Consider the following 15,845-nt stretch of genomic DNA (forward strand, 5'->3'; position numbering starts at 1 on the left):
ACTTTTCAGTGGGATCTGCTGGACAAATGGTCCGGATCGCATTTTCAGATGCATCAGCGGATAACCCTATCTCCAAGGACAAGGGTGTCTCTCCTGTGGTGGTTACAGAGTGCTCATCTTCTAGAGGGCCGCAGATTCGGCATTCAGGATTGGATGCTGGTGACCACGGAGGCCAGCCTGAGAGGCTGGGGAGCAGTCACACAGGGAAAAAATTTCCAGGGAGTGTGATCAAGTCTGGAGATTTTTCTCCACATAAATATACTGGAGCTAAGGGCAATTTACAATGCTCTAAGCTTAGCAAGACCTCTGCTTCAAGGTCAGCCGGTATTGATCCAGTGGGACAACATCACGGCAGTCGCCCACGTAAACAGACAGGGCGGCACAAGAAGCAGGAGGGCAATGGCAGAAACTGCAAGGATTTTTCGCTGGGCGGAAAATCATGTGATAGCACTGTCAGCAGTGTTCATTCCGGGAGTGGACAACTGGGAAGCAGACTTCCTCAGCAGGCACAACCTCCACCCGGGAGAGTGGGGACTTCATCGGGAAGTCTTCCACATGATTGTGAACCGTTGGAAAAGACCAAAGGTGGACATGATGGCGTCCCGCCTGAACAAAAAACTGGACAAGTATTGCGCCAGGTCAAAAGACTCTCAGGCAATAGCTGTGGACGTTTCTGGTAACACCGTGGGTGTACCAGTCGGTGTATGTCTTCCCTCCTCTGCTTCTCATACCCAAGGTATTGAGAATTATAAGACGTAGAGGAGTAAGAACTATACTCGTGGCTCCGGATTGGCCAAGAAGGACTTGGTACCCGGAACTTCAAGAGATGCTCACAGAGGACTCATGGCCTCTGCCGCTAAGAAGGGACTTGCTTCAGCAAGTACCATGTCTGTTCCAAGACTTACCGCGGCTGCGTTTGACGGCATGGCGGTTGAACGCCGGATCCTAAGGGAAAAAGGCATTCCGGAAGAGGTCATTCCTACCCTGGTCAAAGCCAGGAAGGAGGTGACCGCACAACATTATCACCACATGTGGCGAAAATATGTTGCGTGGTGTGAGGCCAGGAAGGCCCCATGAAGAAATTTCAACTCGGTCGTTTCCTGCATTTCCTGCAAACAGGAGTGTCTATGGGCCTCAAATTGGGGTCCATTAAGGTTCAAATTTCGGCCCTGTCGATTTTCTTCCAGAAAGAATTGGCTTCAGTTCCTGAAGTCCAGAAGTTTGTCAAGGGAGTACTGCATATACAACCCCCTTTTGTGCCTCCAGTGGCACTGTGGGATCTCAACGTAGTTCTGGGATTCCTAAAATCACATTAGTTTAAACCGCTCAAATCTGTGGATTTGAAATATCTCACAGGGAAAGTGACCATGCTGTTGGCCCTGGCCTCGGCCAGGCGAGTGTCAGAATTGGCGGCGTTTGTCTCAAAAAAGCCCATATCTGATTGTCCATTCGGACAGGGCAGAGCTGCGGACTCATCCCCAGTTTCTCCCTAAGGTGGTGTCAGTGTTTCACCTGAACCAGCTTATTGTGGTACCTGCGGCTACTAGGGACTTGGAGGACTCCAAGTTGCTAGATGTTGTCAGGGCCCTGAAAATATAGTTTCCAGGACGGCTGGAGTCAGGAAAACTGACTTGCTGTTATCCTGTATGCACCCAACAAACTGGGTGCTCTTGCTTCTAAGCAGACGATTGCTAGTTGGATGTGTAGTACAATTCAGTTTGCACATTCTGTGGCAGGCCTGCCACAGCCAAAATATGTAAATGCCCATTCCACAAGGAAGGTGGGCTCATCTTGGGCGGCTGCCCGAGGGGTCTCGGCTTTACAACTTTGCCGAGCTGATACTTGGTCAGGGGCACACCCTGACTGAGGAGGACCTGGAGTTCTCTCATTCGGTGCTGCAGAGTCATCCGCACTCTCCCGCCCGTTTGGGAGCTTTGGTATAATCCCCATGGTCCTGACGGAGTCCCCAGCATCCACTTAGGACGTCAGAGAAAATAAGAATTTACTTACCGATAATTCTATTTCTCGTAGTCCGCAGTGGATGCTGGGCGCCCATCCCAAGTGCGGATTGTCTGCAATATTTGTACATAGTTATTGTTACAAAAATCGGGTTATTATTGTTGTGAGCCATCTTTTCAGAGGCTCCGCTGTTATCATGCTGTTAACTGGGTTCAGATCACAGGTTGTACAGTGTGGCTGGTATGAGTCTTACCCGGGATTCAAAATCCTTCCTTATTGTGTACGCTCGTCCGGGCACAGTATCCTAACTGAGGCTTGGAGGAGGGTCATAGGGGGAGGAGCCAGTGCACACCACCTGATCCTAAAGCTTTTACTTTTGTGCCCTGTCTCCTGCGGAGCCGCTATTCCCCATGGTCCTGACGGAGTCCCCAGCATCCACTACGGACTACGAGAAATAGAATTATCGGTAAGTAAATTCTTATTTTTTCATTTCTATTCTCTTTTGCATGTTTCCCTAAATGCATACAGTATTTAACAAACAAAAAAATGGTGTAACAGCACTGCCTTAATGCTAAAAGTACAGTATCAATCCCGATTCCTCACAGGGATCAATTCAGTTAGAGGCTATGTTTTTGCCTTCGCGAGGAAATCGGAACAATCCCCTGAAATCTGAACTGCCCCATCTAAACCTGAGTACAAACCTATACAATTGTCGTGCCGTTCTCCCGATATTGGGTGAACAGCCATTGATTGTATAGGTGTGTACTCTGCACCAATGCAGGAGCTTAGTCGATAAACTGCTTATAATGCTCCTGCAACGGTCGGGGCCGTGGAGGTTGCATCTTATGTGCTGCACATGCGACCTCCCAATCCCCATAGTGGAGTCACTAACCCCCCCATCACTGCTGCCCCCACCTCACAGGGGTCACAGATGAATACACAGAGCTCAGCTGATCGGCGGAGTTTTACCCAATCAGCCAGGATTGAACAATTGTGTACCCAGCTTTAGTTAGAAAACTGGGAGATATGTTTAGGTTCTAGGTATTTGTTTCTTACACTGCACTAATTTAGTATATAATGACTTTCCATCTAAGTATATAATATACCTAGCTATATAATAACATAATATATACCTAAGTATATAATAACACCTAAGTATATGATATAGACAGCTACTACTCCATACAGCAGGTCTCCCAGTGCTAAAGAGGTCATAGAGGAGGTTACCTTGTGGTGTCGTCGCCTTCTCCTGAAACGTAAAAGCTCCTTGTGCTGTCGTGATACAAAGTTGACAGCGGCATATTCCAGCAGGGCAGAAAAGACGAAAAGCAAGCAGACTGCCATCCAGATGTCAATAGCTTTCACATAAGATACCTGGAGAAAAGACAGATCCATGCAAGAAATCCAGTATAAGTGCTCTTTCATACAAATATATATTGTTATTTATAACAAGCATATAGTGCAAATCATTTTATATAGAGATTGGCATAAATACAGTTTTTCTGAATAACTGAGTTTACAATCTATTTTTAATCTTAGGACACAAAATAGCTTATTCATAGTGCAAAGGATCCATATTCTATAAGGGAGGATTAAGGGAAATATTGTGTCATCTTGTATTAAGGACTGTTCTTCGAGCTCTAAAGGCCTGATTCATGTTAGTAAGTAAAGCACATAGCCATGTTCTGCCTGCCACTTCTGCCTCTGCTTTTGCTAATGCGTAAAAAGTTGGCGTAGTTTAAACGCAGACCAGAAATGTCAGATATCCTAAATAGACTTTTAACAGGCAATAGTAAGAATATGTATGCCTCTGCTTTTAAAGATGTTTCATTTTAGGCTCATTGTTAATAATCAGCATCCTTAATTACAGACATATTCCTACACATGTAATTGATACATATCAAAGGGATCTTTCCTGTAACGGTACAGGAGAGACGAAAGAAAAAAACAAACACATTTTTGGAGCACACTTGTAAATAATAGTTAAACATAACTTTTGATAATAAAATATGTAAAAAACATTTTTTCAGGAGAAAGACTTATACACCTGATATTGTTTCCAAAAAATATGAATTTAGTACCTACCGATAATTCCTTTTTTCCTAGTCCGTAGGGGACACTGGGATGGTAAGAGTTACCAAGGGGTATAGATGGGGTCCATTGGATCCTGGCACTTTAAAAATTATTCAGTGTGCTGGCCCCTCCTGCAGACTCAGTCTAGGAAAACTGTGCCCGAGGAGACGGACATACTTTGAAAGGAGGAAAACTGATAAGAAAAAGTGGTGAGATACAAAGCAGCACACAACATAACAAAAGGATAGCAGCGCAATCCACAGCTAGAAACTAGGGACAGCAACAGCAGACCCAAACAGTAAACACACAAGAACAACTCTTGCAGGAAAATTTGAAGTACAGAGGCGGGCGCCCAGTATCCCCTACGGACTAGGAGAAAGGGAATTACCAGTAGGAATTAAATTCCTATTTCTCTGACGTCCTAGTGGATGCTGGGAACTCCGTAAGGACCATGGGGGATAGCGGCTCCGCAGGAGACTGGGCACAACTAAAGAAAGCTTTAGGTCACCTGGTGTGCACTGGCTCCTCCCACCATGACCCTCCTCCAAGCCTCAGTTAGATTTTGTGCCCGGCCGAGGTTGGATGCACACTAGGGGCTCTCCTGAGCCCTTAGAAAGAAAGTATAGATTTAGGTTTTTTATTTTCAGTGAGACCTGCTGGCAACAGGCTCACTGCAGCGAGGGACTAAGGGGAGAAGAAGCGAACTCGCCTGCTTGCAGCCGGATTGGGCTTCTTAGGCTACTGGACACCATTAGCTCCAGAGGGATCGACCGCAGGCCCAGTCCTTGGTGTTCGGTCCCGGAGCCGCGCCGCCGGCCCCCTTACAGAGCCAGAAGTAAGAAGAGGTCCGGAAAATCGGCGGCAGAAGACATCAGTCTTCACCAAGGTAGCGCACAGCACTGCAGCTGTGCGCCATTGCTCCTCATGTACACCTCACACTCCGGTCACTGAGGGTGCAGGGCGCTGGGGGGGGGGGGCGCCCTGAGCAGCAATATTAACACCTTGGCTGGCAAAAATACCACAATATATAGCCCCAGAGGCTATATATGTGGTAAATACCCCTGCCAGAATCCAGAAAAAAGCGGGAGAAAAGTCCGCGAAAAAGGGGCGGAGCTATCTCCCTCAGACACACTGGCGCCATTTTCTCTTCACAGTGCAGCTGGAAGAAAGCTCCCCAGGCTCTCCCCTGTAGTTTTCAGGCTCAAAGGGATAAGAAGAGGGGGGGCACTAAATTTAGGCGCAATATTATATATACAAGCAGCTATTGGGGAAATTTCACTCAGTTATAGTGTTAATCCCCACATTATATAGCGCTCTGTGTGCTGGCATACTCTCTCTCTGTCTCCCCAAAGGGCTTTGTGGGGTCCTGTCCTCAGTCAGAGCATTCCCTGTGTGTGTGCGGTGTGTCGGTACAGCTGTGTCGACATGTTTAATGAGGAGGCTTATATGGTGACGGAGCAGATGCCGATAAATGTGATGTCGCCCCCTGTGGGGCCGACACCAGAGTGGATGGTTAGGTGAAAGGTATTAACCGACAGTGTCAACTCCTTACATAAAAGGGTGGATGACGTAACAGCTGTGGGACAGCCGGCTTCTCAGTCCGCGCCTGCCCAGGCGTCTCAAAGGCCATCAGGGGCTCAAAAAAACACCCGCTCACTCAGATGGCAGACACAGATGTCGACACGGAGTCTGACTCCAGTGTCGACAAGGTTGAGACATATACACAATCCACTAGGAACATCCGTGACTTAATCCCGGCAATAAAAAATGTGTTACACATTTCTGACATTAACCCAAGTACCACTAAAAAAGGGTTTTATGTTTGGGGAGAAAAAGCAGGCAGTGTTTTGTTCCCCCATCAGATGAATGAATGAAGTGTGTGAAAAGCGTGGGTTCCCCCCGATAAGAAACTGGTAATTTCTAAAAAGTTACTGATGGCGTACCCTTTCCCGCCAGAGGATAAGTTACGCTGGGAGATATCCCCTAGGGTGGATAAGGCGCTCACACGGTTGTCAAAAAAGGTGGCACTGCCGTTTTAGGAACGGCCACTTTGAAGGTACCTGTTGATAAAAAGCAGGAGGCTATCCTGAAGTCTGTATTTTACACACTCAGGTACTAGACTGAGACCTGCAGATCGTGCTGCTGCAGCGTGGTCGGTGACCCTGTCACACATGAGAACATATAAAAGACGTTGTCTTATATATGAGGGATGCACAGAGGGATATTTTGCCGGCTGGCATCCAAAATGAATGTAATGACCATTCTGTCAGGAGGGTATTAGAGACCTGTCACTGGACAGGTCATGCTGACTTTAAAAGGCGCATAGAGACTCTGCCTTATAAGGGTGAGGAATTATTTGGGGATGGTCTCTGGGACCTCGTATCCATTACCTCAGGTTTCCTCACAGACTAAGAAAGCACTGTATTATCAGGTACAGTCCTTTCGGCTTCAGAAAAGCAAGCGGGTCAAAGGCGCTTCCTTTCTGTACAGAGACATGGGGAGAGGGAAAAAGCTGCACCAGTCAGCCTGTTCCCAGAATCAAAATTCTTCTCTCGCTTCCTCTGAGTCCACAGCATGACGTGGGGGCTCCACAGGTGTAGCCAGGTACGGTGGGGGGCCGTCTCAAAAATTTCAGCGATCAGTGGGCTCGCTCACAGGTGGACCCCTGTTTCATTCAAGTAGTATTCAGGGGTACAAGCTGGAATTCGAGATGTCTCCCCCCCCGCCGTTTCCTCAAATATGCCTTGCCGACAACTCCCTCAGGCAGGGAGGCTGCGCTAGAGGAAATTAATAAACTGTATTCCCAGCAGGTAATACTCAAGGTGCCCCTACTTCAACAAGGACGGGGTTACTATTCCACACGGTTTGGGGTACCGAAACCGCATGGTTCGGTGTGACCCATTTTATATTTAAAATCCTTGAACACATACATAAAAAAAATTCAAGTTCAAGATGGAATCGCTCAGGGCGGTTATTGCAAGCCTGGACGAGGGGGATTACATGGGATCCCGGGACATCAAGGATGCTTACCTGCATGTCCCCATTTACCATCCTCGCCAGGAGTACCTCAGATTTGTGGTACAGGATTACCATTACCAAGTCCAGACACTGCCGTTTGGACTGTACATGGCACCGAGGGTGTTTACCAAGGTAATGGCCAAAATTATGATACTCCTTCGAAAAAAGGGAGTTTTAATTATCCCGTACTTGGACAATATCCTTATAAGGGCAAGGTCCAAGGAGCAGTTGCTAGTCGGGGTAGCACTATTTTGGAAAGTGCTACAACAGCACGGTTGGATTCTAAACAGTCCAAAGTCACAGCTGGTTCCTACGACACGTCTACTGTTCCTGGGGATGGTTCTGGATACAGAACAGAAATAAGTGTTTCTCCCGGAGGAGAAAGCCAAGGAACTGTCATCTCTAGTCAGAGACCTCCTGAAGCAAAAACAGGTATCGGTGCATCATTGCACGCGAGTCCTGGGAAAAAATGGTAGCTTCCTACGAAGCAATCCCATTCGGCAGGTTCCATGCAGAGGGCCGCAGGTTCGGCATACAGGACTAGGTCCTAGTGACCATGGATGCCAGCCTTTGAGGCTGGGGGGCAGTCACACAGGGAAAAAACTTCCAGGGACTTTGGTCAAGTCAAGTGACTTTCCTACACATAAATATTCTGGAACTGAGAGCCATTTACAATGCCCTGAGTCAGGCAAGGCCTCTGCTTCAAAACCAGCCGGTACTGATCCAATCAGACAACATCACGGCAGTCGCCCATGTACACCAACGGGGCGGCACAAGAAGCAGGATGGCGATGGCAGAAGCCACAAGGATTCTCCGATGGGCGGAAAATCATGTGTTAACACTGTCAGCAGTGTTCATTCCCGGAGTGGACGACTGGGAAGCAGATCTTCTCAGCGGACACGACCTCCACCCGGGAGAGTGGGGATTTCATCCAGAAGTCTTCCAAAGGATTGTACACCATTGGGAAAGGCCACAGGTGGACATGATGGCGTCCCGCCTCAACAAAAAGCTATAAAAGATATTGCACCAGGTCAAAGGACCCTCAGGCGATAGCTGTGGACGCTCTGGTAACACCGTGGGTGTACCAGTCGGTTTATGTGTTCCTCCCTCTGCCTCTCATACAAATGGTACTGAGAGTAATAGGAAGGCGAGGAGTAAGAACGATACTCGTGGTTCCGGATTGGCCAAGAAGAGCTTGGTACCCAGAACTTCAAGAAATTATATCAGAGGACCCATGGCCTCTGCCGCTCAGACAGGACCTGCGGCAGCAGGGGCCCTGTCTGTTCCGAGACTTACCGCGGCTACGTTTTGACGGCATGGCGGTTGAACGCCGGATCCTAAAGGAAAAGGGCATTCCGGAGGAAGTCATTCCTACGCTGATTCAAGCCAGGAAAGATGTAACTGCAAAACATTATCACCGCATATGGCGAAAATATGTTGCTTGGTGTGAGGCCAAAAAGGCCCCAACAGAGGAATTTCAACTAGGTCGATTTCTGCATTTCCTACAAGCAGGAGTGTCTATGGGCCTAAAATTAGGCTCCATTAAGGTACAGATCTCGGCTCTGTCGATTTTCTTCCAAAAAGAACTAGCTTCAGTACCTGAAGTTCAGACATTGTAAAAGGAGTGCTGCATATTCAGCCCCCGGTTGTGCCTCCAGTGGCACCTTGGGTTCTCAACGTGGTGTTGAGTTTCTTAAAATCACATTGGTGTGAGCCACTAAAAACCGTGGATCTAAAATATCTCACGCGGAAAGTGGTCATGTTATTGGCCTTGGCTTCGGCCAGGCGTGTATCAGAATTGGCGGCTTTGTCATATAAAAGTCCTTATCTGATTTTCCATATGGATAGGGCAGAATTGAGGACTCGTCCCCAGTTTCTCCCTAAGGTGATATCAGCTTTTCACTTGAACCAACTATTGTAGTGCCTGCGGCTACTAGGGACTTGGAGGATTCCAAGTTACTGGACGTAGTCAGGCCCTTGAAAAATTATGTTTCCAGGACGGCTAGAGTCAGGAGAACTGACTCGCTGTTTATCCTGTATGCACCCAGCAAACTGGGTGCTCCTGCTTCTAAGCAGACTATTGCTCGCTGGATTTGTAGCACAATTCAGCTGGCGCATTCTGCGGCTGGACTACCGCAGCCAAAATCTGTAAAAGCCCATTCCACAAGGAAGGTGGGCTCATCTTGGGCAGCTGCCCGAGGGGTCTCGGCTTTCCAACTTTGCCGAGCTGCAACTTGGTCAGGGGCAAACACGTTTGCTAAATTCTACAAAATTGAAACCCTGGCTGAGGAGGACCTGGAGTTCTCTCATTCGGTGCTGCAGAGTCATCCGCACTCTCCCGCCCGTTTGGGAGCTTTGGTATAATCCCCATGGTCCTTACGGAGTTCCCAGCATCCACTAGGACGTCAGAGAAAATAAGATTTTACTCACCGGTAAATCTATTTCTCGTAGTCCGTAGTGGATGCTGGGCGCCCATCCCAAGTGCGGATTGTCTGCAATACTTGTATATAGTTATTGCCTAACTAAAGGGTTATTGTTGAGCCATCTGTTGAGAGGCTCAGTTATATTCATACTGTTAACTGGGTATAGTATCACGAGTTATACGGTGTGATTGGTGTGGCTGGTATGAGTCTTACCCGGGATTCAAAATCCTTCCTTATTATGTCAGCTCGTCCGGGCACAGTGTCCAAACTGAGGCTTGGAGGAGGGTCATGGTGGGAGGAGCCAGTGCACACCAGGTGACCTAAAGCTTTCTTTAGTTGTGCCCAGTCTCCTGCGGAGCCGCTATCCCCCATGGTCCTTACGGAGTTCCCAGCATCCACTACGGACTACGAGAAATAGATTTACCGGTGAGTAAAATCTTATTTTTCTCTCACATCCTAGGGGATACTGGGGTGGTAATAGTTACCAAGGAGATGTCCCAAAGCTCCCAGAACAGGTGGGAGAGTGCTGAGACCCCTGCAAAACCGAGCGACCAAACTGAAGGTTCTCAGCAGCCAAGGTATCGAACCTGTAAAACTTTACAAAAGTGTTCGAACCAGACCAAGTAGCAGCTCGGCATAACTGCAAACCGAGACACCATGGGCAGGCCACTCAGGAAGAACTCACAGATCCTTGTGGAGTGGGCCTGAACAGAACTCGGCAGCGGCAAGGCTGCTGAAGAGTAAGCCTGTTGGATAGTCATCTGGATCTAATGAGCAATGGACTACTTTGAAGCAGGACAGCCAATATTCGTAGCGTCATAGAGAACAAACGGAATCAGATTTCCGGTGACTAGCAGTTCTCTTGACATACACCTTCAAAGCTCAAACAACATCCAAGGATTTTGAGGCAACTGACGTGTCAAACAACACAGGTACCACAATCGGCTCGATGTGAAATGCCGACACAATCTTAGGCAGAAACTGCGGACGAGTCCTGAGCTCCGCTCTATCCCGTGAAACACCAGATAAGGGCTCTCACAGGATAAGGCCCCCAATTCTGAGACACACCTCGCCAAGGCTAACATGACATTCTTCCAAGTCAAATACTTCATGTCCACCCGGTGTAACCAGTCAGATTGGAGAAAGGTCAGGACCAAATTGAGTGCCATGGGAGGTGTAAAGGGTGGTTGAATATGAAGTACACCATTTAGGACTTCCGGGATAACAGCCAACTGTTTTTGGAAGAAAATAGACAAGGCCGATATCTGAACCTTAACGGATCCCAAACGAAGGCCCATATCCACTCCTGCTTGCAGGAAGAGCAAGAACCTTCCCAGATGAAAATACACAGTGGAGTACCCTCACACCAGGAGACATACTTCTTCCAGATGTGGTGGTAATGCTTAGATGTGACCACCTTCTGAGCCTGGACCATAGTTGAGATAACCTTTCCAGGAATCCCTTTCCTGGCTAAAATCTCCCTCTCAACTTCCATGCCGTCAAATGTAGCCATGTTAAGTCTTGATAGACGAATGGCCCTTGCAGAAGAAGATCTACCTGAAGCAGCAGAGGCCAGGGCTCTTCGAGGGACATGGCCAGGATGTCCGCATACCAGGCCCGGCGAGTCCAATCCGGGGCAATCAGAATTGCCTGACCATTTTCTCTTTTTAGTCTCTTGAGGACCCTGAGAATGAGAGGAATCGGAGGGAACAGATAGATGAACTGGTAAATCCATGGCGCCGTCAGAGCGTCCACCGCTGCAGCCTGTGGATCCCTTGTCCTGGAGCAGTATCGATGAAGCTTCTTGTTGAGTCAAGAAGCCATCATGTCGGTCGGCGGGCAGCCCCACCACTGTACCAACAGCTGAAACACCTGTGGGTGAAGGCCCCACTCCCCCGGGTGCAGGTCGTGCCTGCTGAGGAAGTCTGCTTCCCAGTTGTTCACTCCTGGAATGAAGATGGCCAACATGGCCCTGGCAATGCGTTCCACCGATAGGAGTATCCTGGACACTTCTCACATTGTGGCCCTGCTTTTTGTTCCTCCTTGTTTATGTATGCCACCGCCGTGGCATTGTCTGACTGGACCTGTATGGCCTGATTTTGGAGGAGAGAAGCAGCTTGTAGAAGGGCATTGTAAATCGCCCTGAGTTCCAGAATGTTTATCGAAAGACAGGCCTCTTGAGATGACCACCTTCCCTGAAATTGAGCCCCTTGGGTGACAGCACCCCAGCTGCAGAGACTCGCATCCGTTGTTAAGAGAACCCAAGCCTTAGTTCCGAAGTGTCGACCCTCTACCAGGTGGCGGATCTGTAACCACCATAACAGGGAAATCCTTGCTCTTGGTGACAGGAATATCCGCTAGTGCATGTGTAGGTGGGAGCCGGACCATTTGTTCAGCAGATCCAGCTGGAAAGGACGAGCATGGAATCTTCTGTACTGGATAGCCTCGTATGAGGCCACCATCTTGCCCAACAGCTGGATACAGAGATGCACCGAGACTTTCGGAGGTTTCATAATGGAGCACACCATTGTTTGAATTGTCAAGGCTTTGTCCATAGGAAGGAACACCTTCTGAGACACCATGTCCAGGAACATCCCCAAGCACTGCAGTCTTTGTGATGGTACCAGGTGGGACTTCTGCAGACTGAGAATCCACCCGTGATCCGTCAGAAGCCGTGTAGTCAGTTCGATGCTTTCTAACAACTGAGCTTCGTACACAGCCTTTATGAGGAGATCGTCCAAGTATGGAACAATGTTCACAGCCCTTATGTGAAGTTGTAGCATTATCGCCGTCCACACCTTTGTGAACACCCGTGGAGCTGTGGATAGGCCAATAGGTAGGGCCTGGAACTGGAGGTGATCTTCCTTCAGTGCGAACCTGAGGTAAGCGTGATGAGGCGGCCATATTGGAATGTGAAGGTGCGCATCCTTGATATCCAGGGATACCATGAATTCCCCCTCTTCCTGGCTTGAAATCACCACGCTGAAGGATTCCATCTCGAACTTGAATACCCTTAGGTATGGGTTCAGAGATTTGAGGTTCAAGATTGGCCGGGCCGAACCGTCTGGCTTCGGTACCATGAACAGACTGGAATAAAAGCCCTTGTTTCTGAGTAGAGGGGAAACTGGAACAATGACCTGCATTTGTTGCAGTCATTGGATGGCCTCTAACAAGGTAACCTTGGACACAGGTGAAGCTGGCAAGCCGGACCTGAAGAATCTGTGAGGAGGGAACTATTGAAACTCCAACTGGTATCCTTGGGAGACCAAGTCTCTCACCCAAGGATCCCGGCAGGATTCCGCCCAAACATGGCTGAAATATTTGACGCGAACACCCACCTGAACCTTCACTTGAGGCTGTGGCCAATGGTCACGCGGAGGGCTTGGTGGAGGCAGAGCCTGAACTCTGTTCCAGGGAACCAGCGGCTGCTGGTCTGCGTGCTTTACATCGGTTTCCCCGAGCAGCGTTGGAAGCACCTCTGGCTCTGCCCCTAAATCTGGCCACACGAAAGGACTAAAGAGAGGGGTTGGGATAGGCATGTGTGGCCGGAGGAGCCGCTGATGGCAGATAAGTGAACTTACCGGCAGTAGCCTGTGCAATCCACTTATTTAGTTCTTAACCAAACAAAGCCTCCTCCGTGAAAGGATGATTTTAAACGCCCTTTTTGGAGTCAGCATCCACCGTCCACTGTCGCAGCCACAGAGCCCTGTGCGCCGACACAGCCATAGCAGTAGAGCGTGAGTTGATAATGCCAATCTCCTTAATAGCCTCACTCATGAAGTAAGCCGAATCCTGAATATGTTGCAGGTGTTTTAGTAGCTCATCTTGAGGCATGGTATCAAAACTCTCTATGACGTTACCAGACCATTTAACAATGGTCCTTGTGACGCAACCACAAGCAATGGTGGGTCTCTGTTCGACTCCCACTGCAGTGTAAATGGATTTCAGTGTAGTCTCAATTTTATGGTCAGCAGTGTCTTTTAAGGAGATAGCACCAGGTACAGGCAGCACTATCTTACGTGACAGCCTGGACACTGAGGTATCCACAATCGGAGGATTCTCCCACACCTTCCTATCAGGGGGGAAAGGGAAGGAGTTTAGCAACCGCTTAGGGGTTTGAAATTTCTTGACAGGTTTAACCCACACCTCTTTAAAAAGTGTGTTTAATTCCTTAGAGACAGGAAAGGTGGCAGTAGACTTTTGTTTTACATTAAAAAACATCTCCTCAGGTTCTGCCTCTTTATCAGGGATATTCAGGACCTCTGGGGGAAAAATCGGAAGGTGGCACCCAAAAACGGTCATAATTATTTAAACATAGTACTTTTTTAATAATAAAAAAGACCGATAGTCCCTGAAGTCTCTTTGACTTTGTTGTTTTTGGTGCGGATAAAATCTCTTTCTCCATCTATATTCAGGACCTCGCTGATAGACTAGATAAGGGCTTCCACACCCTGAGACAGAGTACTGTCTCCTTCATCCCCCTCAACTTCCCCTTTCTCCAAATCTGCCATATCATTATCAGAGTCAGATTGGAGCACATGGGGTAATGTGCATTTCTGAGAAACTAGCAGAGGGGGCTGAGAGACAAGTCTGAGATCAGAAGTATGAGTCAGGAAATTATCAATAGATTTCTTAAAAACACTTGTCTTTCTTGCCTGGCAATAGCCAGTTCAGATGATATGTTAGACATCATCCCTTTTATTGAATCCAGCCATTCTGGTTCCTGTGAGCTGCTTCCCTGTGAAGGGAGACTGCATTGAGCACACAGCAGAGATCCCCCTGTGGAGGAAAACTTTGTGCTTCATGACTGACAAATAACCTTCTTGGCAGACAGACATGTTCACACAGCAGAGCAGTAAATAACACAGGGACCCAGTTTAAGCCTGGATAGAGTGAGACAGAGAAGGAGAGAACCAGCACACCGCTGCCTCTATCAGCTAAAGCAATGCTTTGCCAGGCAAAAAACTAGAGCCTTAATAAGGTAACTAGTTTATATACTGTATATATATTATATTGCTCCCCCCCCTTCTACAAAACCCCCTGGTACCAGTATAAGGTGGGTTTTGAGGGTCCTTGGAGGAGCAGCGCTTCCCTGCATGCAGCCTGTAGTATGATGCAGCAGGAAATGGCGCCTCTGAGCTGCTGGTCCCCCGCCTACCAAGAAGCCCCGCCCACTTAATGGCGCACAGTCCCTGTATAGATTATACTGACAATCACTCCAATTTTGCAGAATACGGGGTTAAAACCCCTTTTCTGTGACAGCGCTAGTGTGGGTACGTTTAGCGGTCACCGCAGCCAACAATGTCGAGTGCCTGCCGCGCCCTTATGCCGCCACTGTAACCAAGGACCCGCTAACCGGGACCCCGGTGTCTGTACTCACCACTCCAGCGTCTTCAGCTCTGTTAGGGGTTGGCGGCATGTTGTTGGAGTACACGCACACCCTGAGGGTAATGCGAAACAACACCTCAAGAGATATGTCCTTTCAGCGTGGATACGGACCATTAACGCTTCAAGAGGTTTGTCCAGTCCCCTCCTAAGTTCTATGACGCATCATAATCTAAAATCAAATTTTGAAGAAAACCTCTCTGGAGCTCCAGAGAATGCACTCTGCTCCTTGGGCATATTTTCCTAAACTGAGTCTGCAGGAGGGGCATAGAGGGGAGGAGCCAACACACTGAAGAGTTTTTAAAGTGCCAGGCTCCAATGGACTCCTTGGTAACTTACCATCCCAGTATCCCCTAGGACGTGAAAGAAATATGTTTTAATATTACCAGCTAAAATAAGTATTAAATAAGGTATTATTTGTAAGGAATATATCCGGATAGAGGTAAACAAGGGCGTAGCTACCATAGGTGCAGGCAGTGCAGCTACTTTGGGACCCAGAGCTGAGAGAGGCCCATCTTCCCTGTCACAGTTACATGTGTTTTATATACATTTTTCACCATTGAGTGGTGCGTAGGGGTCCTTTCAAACTTTCTCCTTGGGGCCTGTAATATATCTAGGTATGCCCCTGGACCTGCTCATTGTAGTATGGTATTAAATGAACTGGAGGGCATTTTAATGTTATATAATATGAAGTGGGGCACTGTAATGAGGCAGAATATAAACGGGGAGCACTATATATCATAATGTGAATTGGGGTACTGTGTGGCATAATGTGTACTGGCAGCTCTGCAATGTGACATCGGGTGAACTTAAGCACTACTGCGATTCATAAGAGAAACTAGGGCACTACTATGGGGCATAACATTAAATAAGGCTCTACTATAGTTCAGAAAATGAACTAGGGCACGATTATAGGGCATAAAATTAACATCTGCTACAGAGAAGTGTCTCTAGAAGCATTGGGATGGGGGCCCCTTCAAAAAGCTG

General features: G+C 48.1%; 1 protein-coding gene across 1 annotated transcript in view; it reads right to left on the minus strand.

Moving 5' to 3' along the window:
* GLRA1 (glycine receptor alpha 1) overlaps window positions 1–15,845 on the minus strand; it is a 358,207-nt gene that overhangs the window by 18,492 nt on the left and 323,870 nt on the right. The window contains exon 8 of the mRNA XM_063928342.1: window positions 3,187–3,333. Coding sequence (XP_063784412.1) covers window positions 3,187–3,333 — 147 coding nt within the window. The remainder of the gene's footprint in view (window positions 1–3,186; window positions 3,334–15,845) is intronic.

Source organism: Pseudophryne corroboree, chromosome 6 (assembly GCF_028390025.1).
Source record: "Pseudophryne corroboree isolate aPseCor3 chromosome 6, aPseCor3.hap2, whole genome shotgun sequence".
Classification (NCBI taxonomy): domain Eukaryota; kingdom Metazoa; phylum Chordata; class Amphibia; order Anura; family Myobatrachidae; genus Pseudophryne; species Pseudophryne corroboree.